Raw genomic sequence first — 17,676 nt, forward strand, 5'->3', positions numbered from 1 at the left:
GCTGTAGTAGATGGTGAGAAAAGAAAACCTTGGTGGGAAAAGAAAACCTTTTGGGGAATAAAAAATATTTCTTTGAAAAATAATTCTTGCCAGAAGTTATAGCAAAGCTCACAGGTAAAAACCCAATGCAGATGAGACTAAATCAGCATGAAACTATAACAGAAAAAACTGCATTACCACTAGATCAAATTTAGACTCTAACCCACTGCTAAATATCTAATAATTAAAGTTTTTAAAATACTTTATATTTTAATAGTTTTGTATTATAATTGGTATGTGCACATAACAACTTGGTTTGTTTAAGACAGTTGTGTGTGTGTGTGTGTAGTGTAGTACTAGGGTTTGATCTCAGGGCTCTGCGTGCTAGGGTAAGCCCTCTCCCACTGAGCCACACCTCCAGTCTGAGAGAATTATTATTTTTTTAAGCCAGGTGTCATGAGGATTTTTGATGTCACAGATGATCAATACCAAACTTACGGAAACACTAGCAGGTTTGGGGAAAACAACAACACCTGGGTTTGATCTTATTGCTTCATTATCTACTAAAACATAAAGCATGTGGCATCATTTGGGAAAATGTAAAGTACGGCAGATGTCGCTCTGTAGCTCTCAAATGGTTTGCATTCACTAAAACATAACTGTAAAGGTTTTTAATAAACCTTCTGAAATTCACTTCTAGATAAAAATCTATTCCAAAAGATAAAAACTATTCCCAAAGATACGTCACCAATATACTCACCAGATTTCTTATGGTTTTCTAGGAGTAACAAAGAACCTATCTTCATAAAATGAAAGTTAAGATATAAATTTATTTAGCAGCAGGTATCCCTTATCATCTTACATTGTCTTACATTTAAGACAAACAGGTCTTAATGTACTGGGTTCTTTCCTAAGACTAGGAAGAGATGCTAAAACATTAATTTTCAGATGAGTACAGTAGAAGGAAGGGAGCAGGAGGAGGGGAAGGAGAGGTGCTGGGGGCTGAATTAGAACAAGATATATTCCATGCTCTTATAATCATGTCCAAACGGATTCTACTGTCATGGATAACTAAAAAGAACCAATAAAAACATTAACATTCAGTAGTTACAACATAATACTAAAGAAAAATTTGTCTGTGTATCGAAATAGTAAATAAGGGAGGAAAGTGTGCCAAGAGGAGACAATGACAAACTGGGAAAATGTCAGCTGAAAAGACACTGCACCAGCTCCACCCCCAGTTACCAGGAGAAGACCTTCTCTCCGGCTCTACCTGCCCACACCCCTCATGTGAGCATACAGCAGGTATTTCATTAATATGTTTCTGAATGTATTATAATTTATCACTTTTAATCACTAGAATGGTGGCCCTAGGTAAGGAAACCTGGGTTCAAGCAGAGAAAATAAACAGGGGTTTGCAAATGAAAAGAAAATGGTTAAAGGCTTTAATATAAACCAGAACATGTCCTGAGAAAGCCATCTAAGAATAGTCTTCAAGCAGGCATTTGCAAAGGTCAAAGTTATATTCTGACCACAGTGGATAAAGATCTTGGTAATTACACTCCCTTCCAACTCTTAGCTCCTTCATGTTTATTTGGACTTGAGAAGTCAGGAAGTGGCAATGGAAAGTGTGATATGGAGACATCTGCTGGAGAACAGAAAAGTAACTTCTACCTAGGGAAAGAATCAGGATGGGTGATGGTGAGACTATATGTAGTTATCTCTCTCTTTTTTTTTTTTTCCTTCAAACACTGCAAAAACATATAATTAAGAATTCTGGTCAAATGCAATAAAAGCCAGTTCCTTCCACCAGTCACAAAATCTCAGCATGGCCATTCCTCCTCTTCTTCCTCCCCCATACCTGGTGTTTTTCCAAATAGAATTTGAATAATATCCTCCCTAAATAAATATCTTCCCTGGTAGTATTTGAATAAATAATCATTTCCAATGTAAGATTATGAATTCCTTCAAGCCCCCAATATCTGTCATCATCATTTGGTACTTCCCTAAAGAGGGGAGGTAGCCCCAGTCCACCTCCACTCATGGTGTCTCTTGCACATGTAGGAAAACAGTATACTTGAAATGAAAGAAGGAAAAGGCCTGTTTATGGCCATCTTTGCTATGGATAATTTAAAAAGAAAGGCTATACAAAGACCATGAAATGAGAGGTTATCAATATCCAGGAAAATAAATAGAATTTCACTGAGCAAATTAATTTTGTAGAGAATTACTACTGACATCATGGTAAACGCCTTTAGCACTACATTTAAACAAACGTGTTAATTTTAAATAATTCATGTCTGATATTACGAAGTAGCAGACTCTCTAAGACATAAAGCTCTGCCCTTCTTCCCTCAGGCATGTATCTATGCTTGAAAGTAATTAAACTGCATTTCTTAGGTTTTTCAGTAACATCACTTTACCTATTCTCAAATAATTGCAGAGAAAATGTGACCTTGTATTAATTTTCAAGGCCAAAATTAGAAATTAAAATGATTTAATATGGGGGCATCAAGAATTAAAAGAACACAAAAAGAAAGTAGAGTCAGCTTGGGTAAGACATTTAACAGAGTATAGTGTGACAGAAGAAAAGGCCCAGGGGAAAGAAAAGGCCAGGGTGCCTTCAGCCCACTCCAGCTCCTTTCCCACAGAGGAGTGTGGAGCAGTCAGAAACCAGGATGGCAGGACATTGATCACAGAAGAGGTACAAAGGCAGAGAAAATAACCACACACCCACAAAGTAGTAGTTCTATGCACTCTAGTAGCCACACACATTTGTAGTCAGATTAGAAATCTGTACAGCCGAAAGATAAACAGGAATTGGTTCCTTCTGGGAGGGACAGAAGGGACTGACATAGGGAAGGGAATGACCCCAGCAGTGCACTCTCTCATGCCTACACCTGGTGACTGGCCCAGCATACCTCCAGCACAGCACAGGGGGGCTATGGTGCATGGTCACCACAGGTGTCGGTGTTATGGCCAGAGGGACATCTGGGACTGCAGAAAGCCTGGAAGTGCAGCAGCCACTCAGGACCCTAAGCAGGTGGGAGAACAAACCATGAGCACCCACAGGACATGCCTTAGGTGCTTAGTCACCAGGCCCTGGGTAAAGGGAAGCCAAAGATTTGAGTTTGGAGACAGGGAATAAAGGGAAATTTAAAAGAACAAAGCATCAGTATGAGTTGTATTTTATACTGAATGATTCTCATTAAACTTCCAGATTAGAAGTGTTATATAAAGGGAGACGCCTCTGCTCAGTTCAGCACACAGCACATCCCTATAGCACCATTCCCTGAGGAAAGAGCTTCATGAAGGTCTTAAGCAGAGCCCACATGACAACAGAGGCCATCACAGGAGCAGAGTGCTTAGCTGGGAGGAGCAGGCTCCTCCTCATGATACCTTACCTGAAACAGGGAGGGGAAAGGGGAACTGGGGGGATAAGAAGGTCATAGAGAAAGACAGGAAAAGTAAATAATGTATACCTTTAATAATCTAAAACTTTAGAAGAACATGTGAAACAAGGCTGGGTGAGAAGACCTTGTGTGTGACTTACTAGAAATACCCTCCCCCAAAGTGTGAAAGAGTCTTAGAAGCTTACAGCAGGGCTGTGCTCTTTCCTTCATGTTTCCCGAAGCACCCTGTCAATTGCCGTGGAACTGATTTGCTCACTTAAACTCTGCCCATTCTGATGCTCACCAATGAGACTTTTCCGTAGCATTTTTCATTGGGTTCAATGCTGCTGTGATTAAATTCTGAGAAATCTCCGGGTTTCTTAGAAACAGAACTTTGGAACTAAAAATTCTCTGGCTGCAGAAACCTGGGGAGGAGTGCTAAGGCTGCCACTAATGAGTTTAGTTCTGTGACATCTGCGAGTCATTTAGCCATGTCACTTTTTTAAAAAACAACCTAGTAAGTACAGAAACCAAAGCAGTGCAGAAAATAATGACATCAGAAGGACTCGGGAAATTCAGTCCCTGCTGGGCTGGGCCACCCATCTCTTTGACACTTGGACAACTTGACAATCATCTGCTGAGAGATATCTGTGTGACAGCCTAGTCTTCACTGTAGATTTTCTATTTAAAATTTAATACCTGAGAGGGCCTGAGTCAGGATTTATTTTCCTGCTAAGAAAATATCTTATTCTGACATGGAAGCACCAGAGGGGATGCTTGATTCTCCAGAGTAAAACATTAAAAACTGTGTAAATTCCTTCATGTCTCATTGTTTTCTCTCCCCAGGAGAGATCCAGGGTAATGGTGATATCTGCCAGGGCATCACCTGAATTAAATCTGAGTTGAGCAGGATATGCATCAGCACTTAGGTCATTGTCAAAAGAGTGCAGGAAGAACTGAACACAGGGCAAAACAGTTCTAGGAGCAGGAAATGTCGTAAGGCACCATCGGCTCTCTTTGGACTCTCCACTTTCCTGGGAACCTCCAGAAATGATTGAAGAAACTAAGAGACCACTTGCCATAACGGAGACACTGGAATATAGATTGTTTTCATAGGAAGTTCGCATATGAAGTCTGAAAATTCAGCGCTGGATTTGCTATGACTCTATTTGCAATAAAATGTTCTAAATATCTGTACATGTACACATACACAAAATATAAAAGTAAAAAAAAAAAAAAAAACCCAATAGAAACCAAAGGGACATATAAAGAAAGGCTTAAAATTTAGGCCACAAACTGGAGGTGCAAACTTTGAGATGTAGGAAATAATATGAACAGGACCTTTGAAATGATCAAATGTAAGCTCCAATTAATGGAAGAAGAAACTGAGGTTTAGAAATGTGAATGAGCCCCGCTAATCTTTAGCTATATGAATCTGTGTAACATCTGAGTCAGGGCCACATCTCTCTGCTCCCTTGATGAACTAGCCACTAAATGCCAAATAAATCTCTGAATTGTCCCTTAAAGTAGTTCCCCTCCACTTCCTACAATCAAGGTCCACATAAAATTTGAGAGACCATTCAGTTCATTCCCCTTATGTTAAGCAAAACTAAGTTTCAGAAACATAATAGATACTCTGTTTGTTTGAAGATTAGGTATCAGTTAATTTGCTATTGCCTACATTTATTGATTTAAAACAAAATAACAATACTTACAATAATGGGTAACGTGTTATACCATATTAAATGGGAAAAACATTAATAAATTTTGGCATAGATCCTGCTCTCAAGATGCCCAATGACTAGTGGGAGAGATGAGGCATGTAACAAAATAATTATAATACCAGGCAGACAAGGGCCAGGAAATTACTACAGGAGGACAGAAGATAACATCATTATTTCTAACTGGGGGTGAATAAAGTAGCTTAGAGGCACCTCTGAGATTAAAGTACATGGAGAAGCAGAGTCATTTCAAGCCAGGGAATGTGTAACCAAATACCAGGCAGTAGTAAGCATGGGGAATTATAAGGAGAAACTGCAAGCAACTCAGTTCTGTAAAAGTATATAAATTGGAGTCTGTAGAATATAAAACCAGGAAGGTGGATTTAATGCATAATGTATACGATCTCTGGAGCTAGAGAAAGGTGTTTGTTTCTTCTTCATTCTGTGGTCCATATGGAATCACTCATTTATCTATTAAATAAAAATTATAAGCAACACCTTATAATGGAAGGTACTTGGATAGAAATTTGAAAAAATATATGTTATCTTTCTTCAAAGGGATTACTCTCTATTGGGAGGGACAGATAAATAGTCAACGATCACTATAAAGCAGAGTGAGAAGTATCATAACAGGTGCAGGGTCACCCTGGAGGTATACAAGAAGATGAACTAAAAATAAGACTTGTATGAGAATAGCAACAGAAGATATCTCTAAGGAAGAAACTGAAGACCAGCAGTAGTTCTGATGGAGGAGGGGATATGAGTATTCAGATAATAAAAGCATTTAAAAAAAAAATAAACTTGGGATATGAACATATAAAGGGTTCAGAACAAAGACAGCAAAAGTAAATAGTGTGCTATGAACAGGACTCACCAATAGTCCAGAATCAGTAAAGAAAGAGAGGCCACTGTAACCAAGGGACTTTACGTATTAACCCAAAGCCACAGGAAACTGTGAAATTATGATAATGTCCAAAATTATACTCCAAGAAAATAATGTCCAAAATTATACTCCAAGCATGCATAAAAGATTGAATAGTGGAAAGACAAAGAGGAAATAACTGCAAAATGCTTGACTCCTGAGTCTAGAAAATTGGTGTCGAGGGCCCAAAGCTGGCCAGGGACAAGTGGGAATTTCATGAAGACAGAATTCATTTGTTAGAAAAACAAAAAGTTTGGGAACAAAAGAAGATGTTAGATATCCTAGGTTTAGGATGGTTTGGCAAAACTAAGAACTAGAAGAAAGAACAAGAAATCACAGAGGTGGAAAGTATTTAAAAACCAGGTAAGAAGACCCAGTGGGAGAGAGAAGAGGGAACATGCAGTAAAAAGTGTCATGAAAAGAGGAGGAGGGGAAAGGCTTGGGTGCTATGGACCGTGGGATGGGAAGGGGATGCGGCCACCTGGTGACAAAGACAAATGGTTGTCTCACTAAAGAAGTGTCAGGAGGGGATGAAACAGAAGCCACATTATATGACATTAAAAATTACTAGGCTGGGAAAGCAGATTACCCTTTGTACCTCTATGGAGAAATTTAACAGAAGAAGGAGGGAAAGGTTAGTAATGTGAAGAATGCCATGGTGTGTGCATGTGTGTGTGTGACTTGAAAAGGGCTACAGGTCATTAAAAAGAACTCAGAAGGAAGAGGGGATGTAATAATCTTTATTGGCAGGAGATTCATATTTCTAACTTAAATCTATAGCCCGAAGCATTTCCTTTGTTTTTAAAGATCAGGAACTTTAATTTGTCATGTTTAAATGGTAAAGACCTTCTATGTTTGGGGTTCATTATTAAATCACACTGCAGCCTTTACTTCCAGGTGGAAATACCAACTCATCCGTCCTTTCTTGTGAATTTTATTTTCCAAAATTTTCATCATTCCATGGCTTTCCCTCGAATCTAAACTGAGCTTTCAAAAAGGCAGGTAGGTATATGATGGTTCTTCTGCGCCAGTGGTACCCAAACTCATCTTGGCTGTTTTGTTTTCAGAACAGAGGAACCATTTCTAATTAAATCATCCTGGAAAAAAAAAGGAGCCTTTCCACTTAAAATAAAGTCCCAATTGGGCCCATCTGCTCTACATTGTGTAGACCAACCAGCCAAAAGGGGGTCTGAAAACCACTGTTAATACACCCCGGTTTATGTGCCCAAGTGTTATATTCATCGTTTAAACTACAGTAGAATAGTGCTGAATACTGGGTGTATTATATAAGTTTCTAATATTTCTTCTTAAACACTCATGCAAGTTATCTTCCTATTCTCCATTAAAAAAATTAAAAATCAAAACAAAACAGGGCCTTTCTCATTATATAACTGATAGCTCTTTCCTTAAACTTTTTCCTATTTACAAATGTTACACAGAATTCTGACAACAGATTCCCAGGCATTAGCTACCTCTTTTCCACAGAAGAGAGGTTTACAACAGTTGCAAATCTAACATCAACAGTTTCTAAGCCGGGTCCCTGATAAGCACAGAAATGAGGAGTGATATTTTTGCCCTCAAAGAAAAGCTGGTATTAACGAAATGCCTCACCTACTAAATATCCTACAAACACTGAGCTACAGAGTGAATAATCTTTTAAAATGATAGAAAACAATCATAAAAAGCATATTTGTTCACATTGATACTAACCTAATAAATTTAACAGCCAGGCCCAGGTCAGCTATGCAGCAAGTTCCATTTTTCTTCACCAGGATGTTCTTACTTTTCAGATCTCGGTGTGCAATCGCTGGTTTGCCTTGAGTACTGAAGATTTCTGTGTGTAAATGACATAAGCCACTGACAGAAGAGTAGGCTAACTTCAACATGGATTTAGTGTCTAGGGTGGTGGACTTTAGGTAATCATAAAGGGAACCGTTTTCATGATAGTCTGTGATGAGGTATAGCTGGGTCCAGGACCCAGTCCCTTTGATATCTGCAGCAATGAACCCTAAAACGAAAAGAGACAAAAAAGATTGGAGGTGTTTTCTCAATAAAATTTAGAATAATTCACAGTCTCAAATATGATTCTTTATCCAGAGATGTCGTTGTTTTTAGCATTTCACTAAGTTTTTCGATCATGTCTGTGGTGGTATTAAATTACAAATAACAATCAGACACACTTGAAATTGTAGAGATGAAGAATGATTAAAAGTTTACGTCGAAAACATGACTCCTTTCTGATCAGTAGATGACATTTAAATTCCTTTATGATGTTAAAGTGACATGAACAACATTGTTTACAAAACCCAATCTTGAGTTAAGATACACACCGCACTGATCAGTTTGCATTCACCCTTCCGTGATGCAGACAGACCATGTCTGGCCTAATAGAAAGTCAATCAATTCTTATCATAAATTCTTGACATAAATAAACCCTGCAGATAAAATGCCCATAATTTTTGACATTTAAAAAAATACATGCTCCTTCAAATCCTAAGAAATTCTGGTGTTGCGTTTGTATCTCCAGTTTCTGAAGGAAAAACATTTGAGAGCATTCCAAGTTCAGCCTGCCATCCATTCACAGGAGTGTCTTGGTCATTCCGCCTGTGAGGCCTCCCACTAGAAGCTGTGGTCTTGGGCCAATGCCAAGAAGACAAGCTCTACTCATCTATACATTTCATAGAAAATGTACACAGACTTTCATAGGCAGATGTTGCCGGAAAGACCAAGGGAAGCAGAAAACCCTGAGCACCGCTGTATAGACTTACCCAAAATGTTTTCATGCCTCATCAACACTGTCTGATAGATTTCTGTCTCTCTGAACCAGCTGGCTTCCTCTGTGGTGAAGAACACTTTCACAGCTACCTTTTCGCCACGCCACTTTCCCATCCAAACTTCCCCATAGCGACCTTTTCCAATCTGTTTCACCATCTGAATCTGCTTAGCTATAGTCCTTTGGACCTGTGAAATCCCAAAACACTCTTGTTAGTGTATTCATGGCACTACAGATTTGTTTAATGTTTTTTTTTTTTTTCTTCCAGAGAAGAAACGATTAGTGCATGAAAATATATGTAGTCAGGATTTCTCTTTATATAGATGAGATATAGAAGAGTTATTTGTATTTATTTATTAATTTATACTATTCCCTTTTAAACCTATTTGAGATGGTTATGGATTCTGAATGCTCAACATATTGCCTCCAAATTATTAAATATTTCATTCCTCTTATTGTAATGTTTACAGAGGAAAAAAAAGTGAATGGGTTCGCAGCTAATGGTAAAACAGAATATTTTGACTTCCCCACTATACTGGGTTCCTGGCTTCTCTGAAGGAACTCTTGCCAACGTATAACAATCACAGATACATTAAGATGAAACAAAATTATACTGTTGGGCACATGAGGAAAAAAAAGGAAGAAAAAAGGGAAGAAAGAAAAAGGAATAGAAAGAAGGGAGGGAACTGAGACCAAAGCAAGGAACAATACACATTAAACATACAGAAGAGCCAGACTGCTGTCTGGCAGAGAATAATACCAGTGCTGGGATCCAGAATCTAAACACTGATTTTTTTTAAGGTTATTTTATTTATTTATATATGACAGCATAATGCATCACAATTCTTATTACACATAGGGAGAACAATTTTTCATATCTCTGATTGTATACAAAGTATAAGACCTCAAACATTTTTTAAAACTAAGGGGACTTAACTCTAGTGTCGGGGGCCACCTTGTTCAGGAGCTATGCACACATCTTTACTTAAGTCCTCAGTAGAGAAGTACTGGAGTGGTATTGCACCCTGCAATGCAACTGGACTTTACCTCTACTCTGATAATAAAGGTGTAGCTCTAGGAATGGGCATTACCTGATGGGGTTGAATTACACCCATCTGCTTGTTGTAATCCTACCCTTCTGCCCTTTTTTGGATAGACTGTTCCATAGATTCGCTCCCTCCATTAATAACATCTGGGTTTGAGGTGTGCTCCCTCTCTCTCTTGCCTGCCTTGCCTCCTTAGTGGGAGCTGATCAGAGGGGCCATCACGGAACCCAAAGAAAAAGGTAATTCTCTGTCTGTGTGTCATTATTTTGTGCCAGCCCAGTTCTCCTGGAGTGACCCTGACCCATTTAGTCATGTGCCAGGGCAATTCTAGGACTTCGGCATTAAGCTAAAACCATGGAGCAGTACTAAATTTGATCTAGGTGGGGCACATGTCATGGCTCTTGGCGAAAAATGAACATAAATCCTCTCTAGAGGAAATCAAATGCCGAATACTTTTCACTCCACAGTCATGGTGGGATCATAGTATTTTGAAGAAACTCTTGTGATCACATAACTTGACTGTAATACACTGTTGGACTCACAATAGAGAAAACTTCCAAGGTGGTGGGGAGGAAGAGAACAACAGGAAAAAAAAAAGAGGAGAAGAGGAAAAGGGAGAGAAGATCCAACAGAATGAATTCCTTAAAACAAAAGACAAAAGGAAACAGCCACTGTGAGTCCATATTAACACAGCAAATGAATTTAACTCAGTCAGCTAACCTATTATAATTTTCAGATACAGAATTCCAACTAACTAAATGAAGTGTTTAAGAAACAGAACAACAAATGAAAAATAAGCAAACAAGAAGAGATTATTGAAAATTACACTTTTGAAATAGAATAGTTAATTGTCACAATTAAAAATGCAAAATGGACAGGCAAAGCAGCAGATTAAAGAGAAACGTTAATGAGAGAAAACTAACGAGCTGAAGAGAAAGTTATTTAACAAGCTGTAAGACAGCTCCGAAGAATTTTAAAGAATGCAGTAGAGCAAAGAAAAAGAAAATAAAAGTGAAATCAAAGTTAAATGTCCCTGTACACATAATTTTTCTCCAATCGATACTTACAAAAAGGATATTTTAAGAAAACTGATATTAATGGTTCCATAACTGGAAGGCCTAAACATCTCTGGTAATTTACATAATCTATAAAACATTCATAAAGAATCCAAAGAACTCTAGTAAAATCTGATCAGAAAACTACAATGTACTCATGTACAGATATGTTTTATATTGAGTAAAACCCTAAGTTTTCCATTTTGTTTTTGCAGTTTTAACTCTGTACAATAACAATGAACAGCCCAAATAATCCAAATAACCTCACCTCACATTCAGCAGATCAGCAGCCTTAATTCCCCTTTGTCTTTTATCATAACAGATCCTAAGGATTAGGGTATGGAAATGGGGGGAGGCATTATTCCACCTACCACAGATGTCTACAACAGGGATCAGTTCTTGGTGTTTTTTTTTTTTTTTTTCATAAGGTATTTTATCAATTCAAAAGGTAATGTTATTCATTCCCCAAACCGTTATTGGCACTGATAACAAACTGAAAGCTTTTTGGGAAAAGTCTGTTTCTTTAAAAGAATTTAAAATAAGAGAATTACTGATATACTATAAAGCCATGAAGCCAAATGGAAATAAGCAAGCAAGTATGTACACACAAGCAGTCGCCCTCCATTTAGCAGCCAAATGTGTTATGCAAGGAAACCTTTGGTATACCTCCATCCCCAAACCGTTTGACAGGAGCTTCAAGAGCACTGAGCAGCTGGGAGCCAAATACATAAGCAGTTTAATTACTCACTTGACAGGAAACTTGCCACATCTATTAAAGAGAGATTGTACTCGATTTATAGATGTTACAAAACATTGCTTATGTAAATCTGTGAATATTCCCTAACATAAACAGTTCTGCATCTGCTTCTTTTCTAGTGATAATACATCTTCTTTAATGAAAGTACTGACAGCATTGGCAAAGCCTGATAAACTAGGACCAACTTATCTTCAAGATAATAAATTAACATTCAGGAATTTAAAATGCACTTATATTTTGGGATTATAACATCTAAGGGCATGAAAATATAACTTGAAATAAAAACTAATTTGAGTTTTTATTTGATTTAGCAAATATTTCTGGTCTTTTTGTACTTACATTTTCATTCTATATTATATTGGTAGACATCAATATTTGAAAGTTGGGTGTACAGATAAAATATCTTGCTGTAGTTTAGATCTTAAGTGCCCCTCAAAGGTCAATTTGGTGCTCTTGGGAGGAGGTGGAAACTTTTAACCGATGAGGCCTACTGAGAGGAACTGAGATCATTGGAAGTGTGCCTTCAGAGGGGATTGTGGAGCATGGACTCTTCTTTTCTCTCTTTTACTTCCTGACCATGAGATGGGCAGTTCAGGCACTCCTGTCATGATGTGCTACCACAAGCCTGAAGTAACAGGGCTAACTGACTGAAATCTCTAAAATGTGAACCAAGAGAAACCTTTTCTGTTTACAAGTTGATTTCATCTTACATATAAATGAGAGTAACTGTGATTCTAAAGAAGAATTATTTCATGTGCACTGGATACAAGTGAATGTATAAGGATTTGTAAAGAGCTATAACTATTCCAGGATTAGCATCTTACTTAATGATCTGATAGTGTCTAATGTTTAAATCCATGTACCATATGGACGGCCAAAAATACGTATCTGTTAATAATGTTGCCTACTCTCTCCTGTGTCTCTAAATGAGCAACACACACACAAACACACACACACACACACCACCCCTCTACAAACAAATATGTGGCTTAAAATACTTCACTTAATAAGGCTGTGTTAATAATATGTATGGGAAAGATTTTCACAAGACTCCTCCCTAAAGAGCTTTAATGTTCAGTTAGAAAAATTACCTTGTGCTCTTTACAAAATCAAAAAAATAGAATATAAGTATCAATAAGTTATTACGTATTAAATACATACTATATGTATGTTAAATAATATGCCAGGAATTGTGATGTGTGTGTGTGTGTGAATACATGTGCATCACACACAGAGAACAGAAACATACACTATCTTAATTCTTTCAACAACTCTGATATTCCTTCTCTTTAAGGAAGAAAGAAATAGATATTTTATGTTAAAAAAAGGAGAGGACCCCAAATTAAAGGATATAAAGTCATCTGGTAAACATTAGGTCCACATATGTGTTAAGGCATGAATTTTTCTTCCATTAATGAGATAAACAACAAATCTATACTAAGGTGAGATATTCATTTACACAATAATATATGGAGAAAAGACCATATACTTCAGCATATTTTAATCTGAAAAACCAAATCCTAAAACCAGATATTAAAGTTGTAATGCTGAGACTTTATTTGTTTATTCTTTTTTTACTGACAGGATTTTATAGAACCCTCCTTCCTTATTTCTCCTATCAAATGCATTTCTTTGACTTATTGAACATTTGCTTCCTATCTTCCAAAGGTTAAAAGCACAGATTTTAGGTTCAAATCCTGACTGGGTCCCATCATTCTGAGTTTAAATCCTTACTTTTTCACACACCAATTAGTTGGCCTATTTCTGTTGTATCCCCTGATGTGAAATGCAAGGATATATTTCTAGTACATTCATGTGCTGTTTATCAAGGTTTTGGTCAATGACAGACTGCATATGTAATGATGATTCCATAAGACAATGAATTTGATTACTGATGGAAGAGCTTGCTTAGTTTGTATAAGAACACTCTGTAATGTTCATACAATGATATCATCTAGTGATGCATTCCTCACAATCTGTCCCTGTCATTAAGTGACACTTAGCTCTATTACATCACAGGATTAGAATGAAGATTAAATTGGAATATATGTAAAGGCCATTGTCTAGACAACCCAGGCAATGTGGCTTGAGGATTTGTATGCCTAATAATTGTATGATATAAGGAAAATGTCATTATTCTGGTATCTTGATTATAGAAACAGTATCCTTATAGACTGCCAAAGTAGGAACCGAAAGCTTTCTAAAACAAATGACTGAGCAGCCCCTTAATGAATCAGACATTCTACTGGAGATTCAAAGTGAATAAAATATAATCTCCACCTTCAAACAGGACCCAGGTCACCAAAACACACAGATACATTAACATTAATTGTAACCTTATTTTAAGCAGCCATATTAGTATTAAAAGGAAAATATTATGATAAAAGTCAAAATAAATTGGCTCATTCTTGGGTAACTGATAAGTTGTGAGTTAAAATGTGAAGTAGGCCTTGGCCATAAGTTGGAGGAATGTTCCATAAAGAGCTTACATTTGTAAAGATGTGGACATACCTGGTTTTCAAGAAGTAATTACAGAAAGGTCATTGTGTTAAAAAAAAAAATGATAGTTATTGACAAAAACAAATTTCAAGTACAGGTCAAAGAAAAATAAAAATATATTGCTTTATATATGGAGAATTTACATGGGTGGCAAGATGATGTTTATCTTCCTTAAATGCAGAGATTTTTCATATATAAAATACTAACAAATAAAAATGTTCTTTCTCTTTGGGTGTAGTAGAAATTATATGAAATGTAGAGCTGGAAGTTCTTAATTCAGGTTTCAGCTCCACCAAATTCTGAATGTCTGATCACTGGTCTCAGCTTTCTTATCTGTAAATTTCAGTTAATAATGACGTATACACACATATATCATTATGATATATATGTATATGTATATATATTAAAACAATGGCATATATACACATATATATCACTATGATATATATATATATATATATATATATATATATATATAAAAATGATGTGGTGGTTTTGAAAGCACTATATACATAGAAATATTAGTTATTTTATTAACAGATTTCCTCCTTTTATGTGAGAGGACAAAAGAAATATTTTCATTGCTCAAAGGTTAAAAATGTCTATGAAGTATTTTGTTCATGATAGTAGAACTTTTCAAATATCTGTAGTTTGTTTTTATTAGTGATATGTCTGAAAGATACTGCACTCTTAATTTAGATGATACTGGCACAAATGTAATAGCTTTTTAATTTTTTTTTTGGTAGATGAACACAATACCTTTATTTTATTCATTTTTTTTAATGTGGAGCTGAGGATCAAACCCAGTGCCTCACACATGCCAGGCAAGCACTCTAATACTGACCTACCACCCCATCCTGAAATGGAGTTGTTTTTTTTTTTTTTTTACTTTACCATTTTATTCCTATTCCATTTTGAGTAGAACAGTCATTTAAAAAATTATTTAATTCTTTTTTTGGATAGTGGGTAAAAGTGGGTTTTTTCCTTTCTAGTATAGTAAATGCATGATAATTAAAATACCAATTGCAATAATATTTGTAGTGGCTTGCAAAATTTTAATTTTATTTACTTTGAATTACATAAAGAACTGTCAATAAAATTCTTCCACCTCTTTTGTAACTGAAACGTGCCATGAATCTGTGTATATCTGTGTATAGGCTGTTTCTGTTTGTGGTAATAATAATGTATACCAGAATTTCCACTTTGAACTTGGACCATTAAAGAGAATTTTCTTAAAAAAAAAAAAAGAAAGAAAGAAATTACTCAAAGGTGAAGTTAGAGTTCAGGATGCAGTTAGGGAAGGGAGGTAGGAGAGGGTGGGCAGGCAGGCTGAGCTTAGGTGCAATGGGTATCAAGCCAAGAAAGAAGACCCAGGAGCAGCACTGGGTATTATAATGTCATATCCAGGGAAAGAACCTAGCAGGATCAAAGATTTTAGAAGGCTGAAAGAGCTCCATAAGTTATTTTCTGCCTGGTCTCAAAATTATTACTCATAGTAGTAAATCAAAGGCCATCAGATGAGTAAGGTAAATAAGATATCCAAAGTCAGAACCAGATCATTCCTCAGGAGAATTATTTATATCATGAATCCCAACTATCTTTCTTCATGGTTCATAAAAGAATCAAATATTTTTCTCATTAAAGCAAGTGCCTGGAATTTGGTATGTGTATATATATATATATATATATATATATATATATATATATATATATATGCTTGTCCAGGCTGGCAGTACTCACCATTGGAAAATTAAACCTCTCCTGAATGGAAAAGCTAAGATCTCAACTTGAAACATGAACTCTGTGGCTGAAATGCAGCCTTCTTCCTTTGTAGAAGTGCTCAGATCCCAATTGGTTGTAATACTTTTGCCTTCAATAGCCAGGCCAAAGTGCTGTAATGCTATCCTCAATGAAAACAGAGGGAAGATGGTCCCACGTTTAATGTTTTCTAATCTGCTCTGTATCAGAAAGATGTCTGAGGGTCTAGGTTGTAACCATACACTTTCATTAAAAAACAATCACCTTACCCTCAATATGTCAAAATGTTATCAGGAAGCCCTGCATCTGAAATCTGATGTCCAATCGACTGCCTAAAGCGTTCTCCTTCTCCACTGTCCTATCTATTTCAGTAAAATGAAACCCTATATTTATTGACATTTCCTTTCACAAGACATTTCCTTTCAAGATATGTTCTTCTCATACCAGCAGAGGGAGGCCTGATCCACTTCCTGAGCTTTGAGACTGCTCAATTAAGTCTCTCAGGGATTCTCCAGGAGGAATGTAAGTTCCATCCTGTTCCAGCCCAATGCTGTACCGAGGTCTGGTTTCTTGTCTTTTATACCTAAGGATAGACGATTGGGATAATTTTAGAAACTGAAATGTACTGACACAGATAAAGCATTGCAGATAAACACTAGTCACAGCAGGTTTGATTTTATCACAAAAATGCAAGACAAGATCAAATGTTGCCCTTAGTTAAGGTTTCTAAAATACAAATCTTAAATTTGACTGATTTTTTAAAAATAAACTTCATGTTTTTTACACAGTGTCAACCATTTACAATTTTTCTGCTTCTTTCAACTGCACTTCTATATTCTGTTAATATTTCCACATAGTTTCAATATTTATTCCCTAAGTTATTTTCCTTTTAATTATAATGTTTTCAATTAGAACATGAATTTATTTGAATCAATTCATTGACACATTTGCAGAGTATCATAAATGAATATTAAATTGCTCAAAAGACAAATGACATGGGTATAAAGATCTTTCATATTTCATAAACTAGAAAATAAGTTCTTAGGTGACTGCAAATAGTTTGTAGCTGTCATACTTTATTATAACAACTTTTTATTTTAACATTTAATCTATAAATTATATTTAAAATCTTTTATATGGGAAATTTTTAGCTCAAGAAATATGGAATAAATTGAACTACTCAAAGTTCAGCGTAGTCCTTGCTTTACTTAGAATCAACCTGAGCAGTAATCAGTCCTGGAACTTCCCTCTGATTTCCTTAGAGATGAAATATTTATAAGAATAGTTTTGATGTCTGAAGTAGAAATGAGTTGGGTACCTATTTATAACTTCATTAGGATAAATATTTGTCAATAGTTTCAAATATTTTAAGTCTAAAATCCAATTAGACCAAGGAAAGCTTCAATGAAGAAGATCAATAGAAAAAAATGGTAGAATATTAGTTTATGAAAGGTACTATGAATGCCAAATTCCATATCTACATGTTAGAAACTTACCTGAAGTAACAAAATAAAATGATAAGGACCAATAGCAAACTACAGACAGTCACAGATATAAGTAAGGCCTTGTGGTGTATAGATCCATCAACAAAATCTGAAATTAAAAAGAGAGTCATGATATGGAGAATATTTTTACTTAAAATGAGGAAATAACTTTTTCTCAAAAGTACTTGCTAAGCAATATATCCAAGATATGAAAACACTTTAGCATGACAATTGATTAAAAATATATAGACACTCAAAACTACATGTTTGACTTATGTCAATCATCCTTC

General features: G+C 36.1%; 1 protein-coding gene across 2 annotated transcripts in view; it reads right to left on the minus strand.

Annotated features, from left to right (window-relative positions):
- Nucleotides 1–17,676, minus strand: part of Bmpr1b (bone morphogenetic protein receptor type 1B) — a 263,928-nt gene that overhangs the window by 5,597 nt on the left and 240,655 nt on the right. For both annotated transcript variants that reach the window (XM_027926643.2, XM_027926646.1), the window contains 4 exons: nucleotides 17,399–17,495; nucleotides 16,347–16,485; nucleotides 8,783–8,975; nucleotides 7,725–8,022 (listed from right to left, as the gene is read on the minus strand). In XM_027926643.2, the coding sequence (XP_027782444.1) occupies nucleotides 7,725–8,022; nucleotides 8,783–8,975; nucleotides 16,347–16,485; nucleotides 17,399–17,495 (727 nt within the window). The remainder of the gene's footprint in view (nucleotides 1–7,724; nucleotides 8,023–8,782; nucleotides 8,976–16,346; nucleotides 16,486–17,398; nucleotides 17,496–17,676) is intronic.

The sequence above is a fragment of the Marmota flaviventris genome, chromosome 7 (assembly GCF_047511675.1).
Source record: "Marmota flaviventris isolate mMarFla1 chromosome 7, mMarFla1.hap1, whole genome shotgun sequence".
NCBI classification, from domain to species: Eukaryota; Metazoa; Chordata; class Mammalia; order Rodentia; family Sciuridae; genus Marmota; species Marmota flaviventris.